This window comes from Rhincodon typus, chromosome 5 (genome assembly GCF_021869965.1).
Source record: "Rhincodon typus isolate 14 chromosome 5, sRhiTyp1.1, whole genome shotgun sequence".
NCBI lineage: Eukaryota > Metazoa > Chordata > Chondrichthyes > Orectolobiformes > Rhincodontidae > Rhincodon > Rhincodon typus.
In genome coordinates this window covers 104,224,723-104,238,759 of record NC_063336.1, presented here as the reverse complement: position 1 = coordinate 104,238,759, position 14,037 = coordinate 104,224,723, and the positions used below count along the sequence as shown (strand labels likewise).

The window sequence follows — 14,037 nt, the reverse complement described above, 5'->3', positions numbered from 1 at the left end:
TGACACTGTGAGGGAGTCCAGCCCAGTACAGGAGGGGAGACAGTGACCCTGTGAGGGAGTCCAGCCCAGTACAGAAGGGGAGACAGCGACACTGTGAGGGAGTCCAGCCCAATCCAGGAGGGGAGACAGTGACACTGTGAGGGAGTCCAGCCCAGTCCTGGAGAGGAGACAGTGACACTGAGATCAAGACAGGGCTCCATGTTAATCATCATTGAAACAGCATTAATACTAAAATGGTTCATTTATAAAGTTCACGTAGCACAGGCAACTTATTTCTGTTTCCATTCAAAATAAACATGTGCAATCACTGGCTTTGTAGAACACCACCACAATAAATATTCAATGTAGTGAGTTTATAGAAAAATGACAGACAGGTAAATCCAGTTGTTCCACAAAGCTTACTTGACACATTATAGCTGGACTATTAAATAATAATCTTTTTCCCCCACAGACCGCTCTTCCCCGCCAGCCTTTTCTTCCTCTCCACCCGGACCATCTCAGGTCCAACACTCAGCCCCTGACAAACTCACACCCACCTCAAGCAGCCATTGGGAGGAGCAAACAGACAAAACACAATCTTTTCTGATGAAGGGTCTAGGCCCGAAACGTCAGCCTCTCTGCTCCTATGATGCTGCTTGGCCTGCTGTGTTCATCCAGCCCTGCACCTTGTTGTCTCGAAAACTCTTCCCTGACCCCCTCAGAAAATCAAACCCATAAGCTCACAAAGACCATGTGTTACCTAGAAAAGACACTGGCTTTCCATATAGCAATCTGTGTCCCAGTCAGGAATTGGTTCAGCTGCTTCTTGAAGATATGTCAACAATTACACTGTGCAATCAATCAAGTGTTATTCCCCCATTACCAACAGCAACTTTAATAATATTATGTGCTGAATCATTCAGTGAATTGTTTGACTAACTTGTATTTCTAGATTTGCTTGTTTTCATTTCCCATATTCAGTTATTTATCTGTTCCAATGTTACACCTTCAAACTCCAGCTCCCAGCCCTCCCCTACTTTCCACAGCCCTACCTTTAAACACTGGAAGGTGGCTAGGGTAGATGTTTTACATTATATCTTCTTACTGAAGAAAATACTTTTAGGCACTGTCTTTTATGAGCTAGTACTTGATATATCATAATATTATTCTGATAAAAAAGGGTGTAAATTCCCATCAATATTACTGTAGATGTTTGTTGCTCAAGTGAGCAAATAATGTTTGCTAAATCCAAAATTGTGCACCTCAATCATTTTTTATTGGTTCATTTTGAGGTATCAAATGTGGGTGAGCGTCACAAGTACTTCAGAAGTCTGCTCAACCATGCAGGTCATCACAGTCTAACAACTTTTTATAAAATTCATTTGTGAGATGAGGGAATTGCTGGATAGACCAGCATTCGTTTCCCATTTCTAACTGCATTGGAGAGGATGGTAGTCAGGTGCCCTCTTGAGTGACTGTAGTCCATGTGGTGTAGTGTAGCCAACAGCGCTGTTAGGAAGGAGTTCTAGGATTTTGACACTGTCACAGCGAAGGAATGGTAATATAACTCCAAGTCAGGTTGGTGTATGGCTTGGAGAGGAACTTGCAGGTGGTGATATTCCAGATGATAAAGGTCACAGATATGTAACATGCTTTCGGTGGAGTCGTGGTGATTTGTTACAGATCACTTTGTAGATGGTACACATTACTACCACTGTGTGTCGAGTGAACATTGAAGGTAGTGGATGGGGTATGGTCAAGCAGGCTGCTTTACCCTGGATGATATCAAGGTTCTTGAGTGTTGGAGCTGTACTAATCCAGACAAGTGGGGAATAGTCCATCACGCTGATTTTTGCTTTGCAGATGAGGGACAAATTTTGGGGAGTGACTTACCTACTACATAACTCCTAGCCTCTGACGTACTCTTGTAGCCACAATGTTTATATGACTTGTCCAGTGCAATTTCTAGTCAATTATAACCCACAGCCGTTGATATTGGGGGATTTAGCAATGGTGATGCCATTGAATGTCAAGGGCTGATGGTTAGGTTCTCTCTTGTTGGACACACTAATTGCCTGGTACTTGTGTGTTGCAAATGTTATTTACCATTTATCTATCCAAGCCTGAATTTGGTCCAGGTTTTGCTGCAAATGGACATGGACTGCTTCAGCATCTGAGTGAATGGTGCTGGCCATTGACCAATCATCAGCAAACATCCCACTCTGACCATACAATGGAAGGAAGGTCATTGATGAAGCAGCTGATGGATGGGCCTAGGACACTATGCTGGGAGAAACTCCTGCAGTGATGAGATGGAACTGAGGTGACTGACCTCTGACAACCACATCATCTTACTTTGTGCTAGGTGTAAGTACAACCAGTGTTTTTTCCACCCCTCCCCAATTCTTATCAACTTCAAGTTTGCTAGTCCTGTTGACGTTCTCAGTCCTATTCTTACTGATGTTCTTCCACATGCTCATTCCAGCTCAATTATGAATAGTTTTTAGGAGCAGGAAGCCTAGCTGATTTCCACCATCTTCACGAAATTTTGGTTCCCCAATCAATTAATTTAACCTGCACCAAGAATCCATTTCAGCTCTATTTACATTTCCCCATTCTCATAGTTCTAATCTCTGTTTAGCTAGATCTCAATGTCTATTGTGCCTATTTCACACCACAGCAGGACATATAGATCTGTAGTATGGAAGAATGCATACATCACACACACAAACACAAACACGTTTCTTCCAATTCATCATCCTTGTAGCAAGTTCAGAAAAATTGAAACATTCAGGGCAAGAAATCTAGTCTTTTATGATGAATTGTTTATTTTGATTAAATAGTTGCATTTTTATTTTCTGACCCCTAAATCTGCTATACCAGCAAATAAAAAAGGAGTTGCACAAAGTAACATTAGAAAGTTGACTCTGGATCTCTTAATTACATTTTTCCATCATACCAAGCAGCATTAAAACTACCCGTACAAGTTACCTAGCCCAAGAATGTGACCACACCATTATGCCAGAACAAGAAATACCCTGGAAAGAAAGGATTAGTGTACACTGCAATGTAAACTTTGTCAAGTATAACCTTCTTTCAGTAGCCTAAGCTTAGGCAAAATATCTCAATTTCATTTAGCATCTCTTTGAAAATCATATACGGTATTATTAGAAATTGACTACGTTAAGTAAATGAAACTTGAACTTTGTAAATAAAGCATATTTCGCTAAAACAAGAAGCAGTGTACTTTAGCAGGGAAGTGATGGCCCAGTGGGATTATCACTGGACTGTTAATGCAGAAACTGAAATAATGTTTTGGGGACCCAGGTTTGAATTATGCCGTGGCAGAAGGTGGAATCTGAGTTCAATTTTTTTAAAAATCTGAATTAAGTGACTAATGATGACCATGAATCCATTGTTGATTGTTGAAAAAACCCAACTGATTCACAAATGTCCTTTAGGGAAAGGATTTTCCATCCTAACCTGGTCTGGCCTGCATGTGACTCCAGACCCACAGCAACGCAGCTGACTCTTAACTGCCCTCTGGGCAATTAGGGATGGGCAATAAATGCTGGCCTAGCCAGCAATGCCCTCATCCTATGAATGAATAATAAAAAATAGAAAAGAAAATTTGCCCCTTTACCAGTAAGGTTACGGTTCAAATCTCAGGGCTGATGGCACTCAAACCTGTCCAGGGCATTTTGAGAAGTTTGCTCATTAATGAGTAGGCTCCTTGGTAGAATTACCATTAAAAAAAATTTAGATAAGTTATTGAAAAGGGAAGGTTTGTAGGGATATGGGTCAAGCGCATGCAGGTAGGTCTAGTTTAGTTTGGAGACATGGTCAGCATGGACTGGTTGGACCAAAGGGTCTGTTTCCATGCTGTATGACTCTCGGACTCTATAATAATAGTTATTACATAATCAAAAGAAGGAAATAGCTTGAAAACCCAATACTGCCGGCTTACCCTGTTTGAATTGTGGCTCCTTCTGGACGATCATAGAGCAGCATTGAAGATGGCTGTGTAGAAGGCAGCATCCCTGACCGCACTCCCCTTCTAGTGCGAGGGAGATGCATGGGGGTTAGCAATCTTCCAATGAGCAAAACAAAACGGAAAGAAATTTTTAAAATTTTCATATAAAAAGGAATAAAACATGTTCATAAGATCCCAGAGAGTATGGGTAATTATTTGGAACCTGGATTCATTATTTTGCAGCACAATTTACCTGGGTTGCTGGTCAAGTGTGTTCAAAGAATAGTGTGGTCACTATATGTGTCAACAATTCTTCAAGAAAAACAAAGTGTGATTGAGCCCATGATGTCTGTTGGTTCCATAGATTATAGATAATGTACCTGTATGTGTGTTCCTCCCAGTCCACTCAAACTTTTGTAGGAGTCAACAGCTAAAGCGTTTGAGAAGGCAAAACTCTTGAGAAACCTAGGATCTCTGATTCAGCACAACCAAGCTTCAGAACCTCTACTCCCTGAGCGGCCACTGTACACAGCTGGCAATACTTCCACCACCCAGATGCATAGTAACCATTGTGTTACATAGAAACTGCTCTCAGACAAGCACAGATATTTCCATCTCTCTTTTTAATTGATGGATATTCTGAACGCCAATAGTCAAAACTGGGGCAATTCTACACTTACTAAATTTCAGTAACACCCCTATGGCTTAAATCCAAATGATTCACATTGGGAAACTCACTAATTATTGCAGTGGGATTGGAAAAAAAGACATCAGATCGGTTGCCACTGTACTGTAACATTAGAAGTTAATGTAAAATTAAAAGAGACATGTGACAGGCAGCCACATCAATATTGTCCGAATGACGCATTCTGCATAAAATAAGAAGTTGAGTTGCTGGGATGTTAACACACTAAAATATGGAATCAGCAGTCCTCTTTTAACTATACTGACTTAGCACAATATTCAACAATAAAGCCATAATAATCAACCATAATTTTCTGTTGGACATCCCTTTGCATCACTCAGATGGAGAAACACTGGGGTTTAAAGCATCCATTACAAAACCACTATCTACTTAACTGAGCAGTCCCTTAAATATTATTTGCCTAAGCTAATTAATTGAAGCTTTCACCAAGTTCAGATTTTGTGTCAATGATTGGGTTTCTTTCTTGGAATAAACAAAAAATGCTTCGCACCTTGTGTGAAACATTTGGAGTAGCAATGACCTGTTTCCACAAACCCCTTACATGCTTACAAAAAAAATAGTGGCTCCAAAAATCCGGGGCTGTTCCAACAGGAACGGCTGGAAGCTTGTTAGACCGGGTTTCGACTTGGCATCCATGTTTGCCGATTAACTTTGTGGAATGATAGCTTACACCTATCAATATAAAGGGCTGGAGTTCCTGTGCTCCAAGTATTATGGGCTGACCCATCTGGGAGATCAGTTCTGTTGCAGGCGGTTCATGCAACAAGTATGGCTCTCTGGAAAGGGAAGGGAAAAATGAGATTCTGAGTCTCATTCCTGATTGCCAGTGGAAAATATTCACAATATTAAAATTCAATTTTGAATGACCCAATGGTTAAATAGGCAAACAACAATTATTGACTAAGCACAAACTATAAGAGCTACAAGCACTGTACTTCAAATTTAGCAACCTTGGGACCAAGGCTATACTCAGTTTCAGGTATTGCCAGATTGCAGATCAGGTGGTTCAAGCCATGGGCAATTCGTATCAAGAAGGATTAGGATTTGTTTGGAGCATCAGGTACAGTGATCCATAAAACAGCAAAGCCAATAACTACTCTGGAGATAAACCACACTAATACGGTGCATAAACAAACTGTCCAGGCAAGGTTTCTTTTTAAATTTGGCTCAGTTAAAATTGATGCAAGTTTCAGAGCTCTGGTTTTTGAACAATTGGATCTGAGCCACTGAACTTGAAATTGTACCCAATTTTAAATAATGGATGGTTTTGAAAGAGCAAATAAAGAGAAAAGGTTTCTACTGAGCAGGAAAGGTCAGTAACCACAGGACATAAGTTTAAGCTACTTTACAAATGAGTCAGAGAGAGTCATACAGTCATAGTCATAGAAGTGTACAGCATGGGAACAGACCCTTTGTCCAACTTGTCTTTGCCAACCAGATATTCTAAATTAATCCAGTCCCATTTGCCAGCTTTTGGCCCATATCCCTCTAAACCCTTCCTATTCATATACCCATCCAGATGCCTTTTAAATGTTGCAATTGTACCAGGCTCCACTACCCCTTCTGGCAGCTCATTCTATACACCACCCTCTTCATGAAAACATTGCCCCTTAGGACTGTTTTAAATCTTTCCCCTGTGTCCTCTAGTTTTGGACTCCCTCACCCCAGGGAAAAGTCTTTGTCTATTTACCCTATCCATGCCACTCATGATTTTATAAACCTCTATAAGATCACCCTCAACCTCCGACGCTCCAGAGAAAATAGCTCCAGCCTCTCCCTATCGCAATTACCCTCAAACCCTGGCAACGTCTTTGTAAATCTTTTCCGAACACTTTCAAGTTTCACAACATCCTTCCTACAGCATGGAGACTAGAATTGCACGCAGTATTCGAAAAGTGGCCTAACCAATGCCCTGTACAGCCTCTACATGACCTCCCAACTACTATACTCAATGCACTGACCTATAAAGGCAAGTATACCAAATGCGTTCTTCATTATCCTATCTACCTGCAACTCCACTTTCAAAGAACAATGAACCTGCACTCCAAGGTGTCCTTGTTCAGCAACACTCCCCAGGATATTACTATTAAGTGCATAAGTCCTGCCCTGATTTGCCTTTCCAAAATGCAGCACCTCACATTTATCTAAACTAAACTCCAGCTGCCACTCCTCAGCCCATTGGCCCATCTGATCAAGATACCATTGTACTCTGAGGTAACCTTCTTCACTGTCCACTCCACCTCCAATTTTGGTATCATCTACAAACTTACTAATCATACATCCTATGTTCACATTAAAATCATTTATATAAATGTTGAAAAGGAGTAGACTCAACACCGATCCTTGAAGATCAAGATTTTCTGTTTTATGAAATACAGCAAATCATAATGATTAGAACTGTATTACCTGCAAAAGTGGTGGATCCAGACTCAATAACAACATTCAAAAAAGTATTGGTTGTGCGTCTGAAAACGTAAAAGTTTGTAGGCTTTGGGAAAAGCAGGAAAGTAGAACTAATTGGACAACTCTCCCAAGGAGCCAACAGACAGTATGGGATGAATGCCCTTCTATGATTCTAAGCACATATCAACAGCTATAATACTCTTACCTTTTATTGTGCTCAGGGTCAGTACTGGAACTTTTCTCTGGTGGCATCGTCCTTTTCTCTCTGGGAACCTAACAAGGGAAGTATTTAGATGTTCTGTAGCAAGTTGTAATGAACAGTATTTTGTTGGCAGCAATCAAAACACATGGTTTTTCCAAGTAGCTGCTATCTATCCAGCAAATGCCTAGTAATATACTGTGGTAGCCAGTAACTCAAGTCAGTGTAGTTTCGGCCAGTTTGCACAAAGGTTTCAATTATCAACCTGTGTTATCTGCCATCCTTAAAACTTAGGTTGAACAACAATTCGCTTTCAATGTTCATCTCTGGCTAAAATCATTTTCACTTTCATCCTGTCATTTCTGTGAAAATGCAGTAAGAAAGTCACGCAGTTGCATTTATATTCACTCAATCATATCTGCAGCATTATTTCAGAACAGGTTCTGAGACATGGTTAATATTGCAGAAAGAGAAACTCACAAGGTGAGCAACATTCTTTTCTTAAACATAAACTGAATTAGAATCTAACCAATCCTGTGTACTGCTGTTAACATTTAGAGATAGGAGGAACTGCAGATGCTGGAGAATCTGAGATAACAAGGTGTAGAGCTGGATGAACACAGTAGGCCAAGCAGCATCAGAGGAGAAGGAAAGCTGACGTTTTGCGTCTAAACCCTTCTTCAGGAAATTTTCTGAAAAAGGCTCTAGGCCCGAAACATCAGCCTTCCTGCTCCTCTGATGCTGCTTGGCCTGCTGTGTTCATCCAGCTCTACACCTTGTTACCTCTGTTAACATTTATATTCCACATCAGCTTCACAAATAAGCTGATCTTACTACAGATAAAATTGGATTCAAAAAGGAGACAGCTGCTTTATTTGATATTTTCTGTGTGAACACGTGTAATGTTTAGTCGATAATGTTTCAATTTCTTAGCTTCAGGAGAGTAACAGTGGTGTAGTGGTAATGTCAGTGGATTAGCAATCAAGAATACCAGGCCAATGTTCTGAGGGCATGGGTTTGAATCCCGCCATGGCAAATGGTAAAATTCAATAAAAATCTGGAGATAAATCTAGCCTGATGACAAGTATGTACTCAGTGTTAATTGTCATTAAAAATCCATCTGATTCACTAACATCCTTTAGGGGAATCAAATTTGCCTTCCTTACCTGGTGGCCTACATGAAAATCCAGATACTTAACTACCCTTTGGGCAATTAGAATGGGAAATAAATTGCTTAACCAATGATGCCTACTTCCCATGAACAAATAAAAAGAAACTCTTCAAGGAGAAGAGTATTTCCCTTTCCTTTTCAACTTATTTTTTCTCTGTCCTCCTTTGACAGTTTGGCCCCTCTTTAAATGTGAGCAGTTGCTTTCCAAACTAGCCATTGTCCATGCATGGACCTGGATGATAAACAGTTAAAAATGATTGAGACATCACAGCAATGCCTGGCCCTGTCCACTTTCCCACCATGGGTGGTCAGTGTGACCCAGAGTCAGAACGCTGGCTGATACTTGCTGATCACCTCAGCTATCTCAGCCCAGAAGAAGACTGAACTTAAACCTTGTAGTTCCGCATGGCTTCAGCTATTCACCAGACAAATACATCTACTCTCAGCTGAGGTCTGGACTCCCACTCCCGACCTGCTAAAAAGGTGGTCATTTCCAGCAAGGAGTCTAACCTCACACCTGGAAATGAGGTCCAGAAAATAAAAATCTCTTAATTCATGCAACCTTACCTCCTGGCACCACTCTCAGTTACCGTAAAGGCAGGTCTCAAACATTGCAATGTTTCCATTTCTAATTAAGTTTTCTACACTGAGTTGATGTCAACATCTGAAATTCTAGCGGCACTAGATTTTTGACACAGTACATAAGCTAATTAGTTGGTCCAAGGTGGCAGTTTACTTCCTGGAACATGCCTGCTAAGTTTAAGAATTAAAATAAAGTTCAAAATAGTTCCTTCAATATGTTAAATCAATCTAATTGGTAAAAATCAATTTACAGATGTTAACAAGGGCAGCATATTCATTTGAGAGTTGGCTGTGCTGGACTGTGTTGGTTTAAATGGTTACTAACAGGATTGAATCAAACAGAACAGTTACTCCAGCACTAGGTAATTTAAGTATGTTTTAAGATTCAGACGTGACATGTGGGAGATTCTCTGAATTGTGTCTTTCATCTGCTGGGATTACATACCTTGTAATAATCATACAGTAAACCCAAAGCAGCAGCACTATCATCATCTCCATTGATGCTCATCATGGCCTTGGTGGCGGCAGTCAGAGGATTTTCCAGGAAGGATTTCCATGCCTCATCTTCACTGGTATATGAGCGCCTCTGAGGATAAAGTTGCTCATTCTGTAGCACCAAAACTGCTCTCTTGCTGCAAAGAGATGGGCAGAAGACTAATGAAAGACTGTGTAACCCCTTTGAGAACCAGGGACATTCTTCCAAATTAAATTTCTATACTTGGGTCATAAAAGCTTAGAAACAGAGAAATGTGTTTACTGGTAACCAGATAAACAAATTAGCGAAGCTCTTTAAAAAAATTGCAACATCCGTAGTCTTGGAGTTGGTTACAAATAGTAGTTTGTAGTTGCTAAACTGGTTTGACAACAGTAGCTTATAATATTCTTTCACATGTTATTGTAATTCTTTAATTCTGTCCTCAGGGGCACAGGATCACTTTGAGTCACTCAGAAGATAGGACAAGTACACCAGACATCTTGAGTTTAATTTTTTTCATGTAGCATACAACTTGGACATCTTTACACAACAAGGATTTCTTAGCGGGTTTTTGACCTTTCCATAGTCTCAGTCAGGGAAACCCTTATGTGCCAGATACATGACTTCATCCATACTTTGAATAGTAAATGCAAACAATGACACACCTCAGTGTTATTACCATTCTCAATTCCTTCGCCTCCGCCGCATCTGCTCCCAGGATGAGGCATTCCACTCCCGTACATCTCAGTTGTCCTCGTTTTTCAAGGACCGTAACTTCCCCCCCTCAGTGGTCGAGAACGCCCTCAACTGTGTCTCCCACATCTCCCGCACCTCATCCCTCACACCCCGTCCACGCAATAAGAACCAAAAAAAATCCTCCTCGTCCTCACGTACCACCCCACCAACCTCCAGATCCAACGCATCATCCTCTGACACTTCCGCCATCTGCAATCCGACCCCACCACCAAAGACATCTTTCCCTCCCCACCCTTATCTGCTTTCCGGAGGGACAACTCTCTCCGTGACTCCCTTGTCCGCTCCACACTCCCCTCCAGCTCCACCACACCCGGCACTTTTCCCTGCAACCGCAGGAAGTGCTACACCTGCCCCCATACCTCCTCCCTCACCCCCATCCCAGGCCCCAAGAAGACTTTCCACATCAAGCAGATGTTCACCTGCACATCTGCCAATGTGGTATACTGCATCCGCTGTACCCGCTGTGGCTTCCTCTACATCGGGGAAACCAAGCGGAGGCTCGGGGACCACTTTGCAGAACACCTACGCTCGGTTCACAATAAACAACTGCACCTCCCAGTCGCGAACCATTTCAACTCCCTCTCCCATTCCTCAGACGACATGTCCATCCTGGGCCTCCTGCAGTGCCACAACAATGCCACCCGAAGGTTGCAGGAACAGCAACTCATATTCTGCTTGGGAACCCTGCAGCCCAATGGTATCAATGTGGATTTCACAAGTTTCAAAAGCTCCCCTCCCCCTACCGCATCCCAAAACCAGTCCAGCTCATCCCTGCTTCCCTAACCTGTTCTTCCTCCCACCTATCCCCTCCTCCCACCTCAAGCCGCACCTCCATCTCCTACCGACCAACCTCATCCCGCCCCCTTGACCTGTCTGTCCTCCCTGGACTGACCTATCCCCTCCCTAACTCCCCACCTGCACTCACCTTTACTGGCTCCATCCCCGCCTCTTCGACCTGTTTGTTTCCTCTCCACCTATCTTCTCCTCTATCCATCTTCTATCCGCCTCCCACTCTCTCCCTATTTATTTCGGAACCCCCTTCCCCTCCCCCTTTTCTGATGACGGGTCTAGGCCCAAAACGTCAGCCTCTCTGCTCCTATGATGCTGCTTGGCCTGCTGTGTTCATCCAGCCCTGCACCTTGTTGTCTCGGATTCTCCAGCATCTGCAGTTCCTACTATCTCAGTGTTATTACCTCTTTGTTACACATTCATTTTAAATCATTCAATTCAGTTTATGTATGTGAAGAGGGTGCATCCTATTTGTTCCTGAAGTATCTGTTGCCTGAAACTATTCAAAAAGATTCTCAGCTTTGACACTTACAGATTACTCTTGCAGGTCGACCGTTCCCATTGGTGTTTTTTGGCCTATCAGCTTTTAAACATGAAACCAAGCTCTCCTTGCTACTGGCCCTTGATTGACAATGGGAAAAATCAATAACAACATCCAATATATACTGGAGGTCTGCATCAAAATCTCATATGATTCACAGTTGGGACAGCAAAAATGTTCAGATGATAAATAATCACAACATGTCATGGAAGAGTCTTATACACATAATTCACAGTGCTAGCCTCAACATGACAATGGCATAATGCATTATGGACCATTCTTGCTTTGATCCAGCTCTGCTCAGTCCAGTGAATGACATCTTTATCCTTTGCCCAGAAGTATCCATTTGAAAACGAGATCATTTTCAAATGCCACAAAATATCTTACAAGAGAACAAGGAACAAAAAAGAGGTTATTCATCCATCAAGCCATTTTCTTCCACATCCACTTACAAAGTTTCTTTATATATTTCACACGTGTGTAATTTTCCCATTGAGAATTATATTAATATTGATATCAAGCTTGGCTGGATGTATCCCTGCTACCCGATTCTGAAGATTAAGTCCCATTCCAGAAAGTTGATTTTTGTTCATTCATGAGGTGTGGGTACCACTGGCAAATCCAGTATTTATAAACAATAGGTCATCTCTTGAGTGACTGCAGTCCTTGCGGTGAACATTTTCCTCAGTGCTATTGTGAAGGGAGTTCTGGGGTTTTCACCCAGTGATAGTGAAGGGAAAATGATATTGATCCCTGAGGCAGGATTGTGTGGGGTTTGGAGGGAAACTTGCAGGTGGTGGTGTTCTTATGCACCTGAAATCTTTGTCCTATTTTTCAGCAGCAGAACGATTCATGAATTTGGAAGGTACTGTCAAAAAAAGCCTTAGCGAGTTGCATCAGCACACCTTGTATTTGGTATACACTTTGATTGATTTCCATCAGTGATGGAGGGAGTTGAAGGCATGAGGTGTCAATCAAGCAGACTGCTTTGTCTTGGTCAGCGTGAAGCATGTCGGAGCCACACCCATTTGGACAGGAGGACAGTATTCCATTACATTCCACTACATGTGGCTCGTAGATGCTAAAAAAGCTTTGATTGGTTGGAAGGTGAGTTACTTACTGCAGGATATTAAGCCCCTAATCGGTTCTTATATTCACAATGTGCGCCCGGTCCAGTTCAGGTTCTGGTCAATAGTAATCCCAGAATGTTCAGAGTAGACAATTGAGGAAAGGGAAGCTGGTTAGATGTTCTTTTATTGGAGATGATCATTGCCTAGCATTTATATGACACAAATATTCTTTGCCACGTATTAATCCAACCTTTAATGTTTGTCCAAGTCTTGCTTCATGTGAACATGTACTGCTTCGGTATCTTGAGTATTTACACTTCAACCACAAAGAAACATTCACATTTCTGACCTTTTACTGAAGGGAAGGTCATTGAGGCAGTTGTAGATCATTGAGCCAAGAACACTGCAAGTGAATGCATCGTTTAAGTTGACATTTCACTGTCAAGGGTGTTAGCTTTTTTAAAAAAAATGCACTAAATCTCATAGATGCAAAAGATCCCTTGACGTTATTCAAAGACAAGCAGGGGCAAATTAATTGTCACATATCCCTATATCACAACACATCAGAAGTACTCGAGGACATGCTGCAGGTCAGGAGCAGGACAGAATAAATGGAAGCTCTTACTTTATTTTTCAGGAATTTTTCAAAGCTAAGAGACAACTTCAAAGTGCTGCAAAATCAAAAACAAAACCTTCAACTACGGCAGGAGTCACATGTCAGCTCTCCAGAACTAAACTGCTTTCACAGATTGTCATCAGATCATCTACTCTGATTCCATTACCCTCACATCCTTAGATCCAAAAACAGTCATTTGGGTCATTTGATACATGGTCAGTCCAAGTCCGTGTAAAATCTTGGGGGAATCAGGAGGTGTGTTACTCTCTGCAGAATATTCAGCATCATGTACAGCATGGAAAATTTTAATAACTTTTACATTAATGCACCTTATTTCTGAATTGCACAATGTTTTCTCACACCAGAACATACGAAAATTCCTGTTTAACTGTAAGCAGGAAAACAATAATTCAAAAATACCACAGGGTTGGTCATCAGTCCAAACATTTGGCACTTTAAGTTCTTTTTGAAATATCAATGAAAATAATCAATCTTTGATAGGTTATTGTAAGGTCAAATTTTAAGAGCCATGGGTATTCAGTACTAAAATGTTATTTCTCAATCTCACTGAAGCAGCAATGTTTAACTGAACATTAGAAACATCCAGAATCTCACCTCAATGTGGAACAAAATCTTTCCAGAAGTGGAGATAGTAGGAACTGCAGATGCTGGAGAATCTGAGACAACAAGGTGCAGGGCTGGATGAACACAGCAGGCCAAGCAGCATCATAGGAGCAGAGAGGCTGACGTTTCAGGCCTAGACCCTTCATCAGAAAT

The 14,037-nt window shown here is 41.6% G+C and overlaps 1 protein-coding gene across 5 annotated transcripts in view; it reads right to left on the bottom strand.

The window, feature by feature from the left end:
• grhl1 (grainyhead-like transcription factor 1) overlaps positions 1–14,037 on the bottom strand; it is a 101,228-nt gene that overhangs the window by 69,344 nt on the left and 17,847 nt on the right. For 4 of the 5 annotated variants that reach the window (XM_048597494.1, XM_048597491.1, XM_048597492.1 and 1 more), the window contains exons 2-4: positions 9,459–9,645; positions 7,267–7,334; positions 3,947–4,069 (exon numbers count right to left, since the gene is read on the bottom strand). In XM_048597494.1, the coding sequence (XP_048453451.1) occupies positions 3,947–4,069; positions 7,267–7,334; positions 9,459–9,524 (257 nt within the window). In that variant the 5' untranslated portion in view covers positions 9,525–9,645. The remainder of the gene's footprint in view (positions 1–3,946; positions 4,070–7,266; positions 7,335–9,458; positions 9,646–14,037) is intronic. The other variant, XM_048597493.1, reaches the window with a different exon arrangement.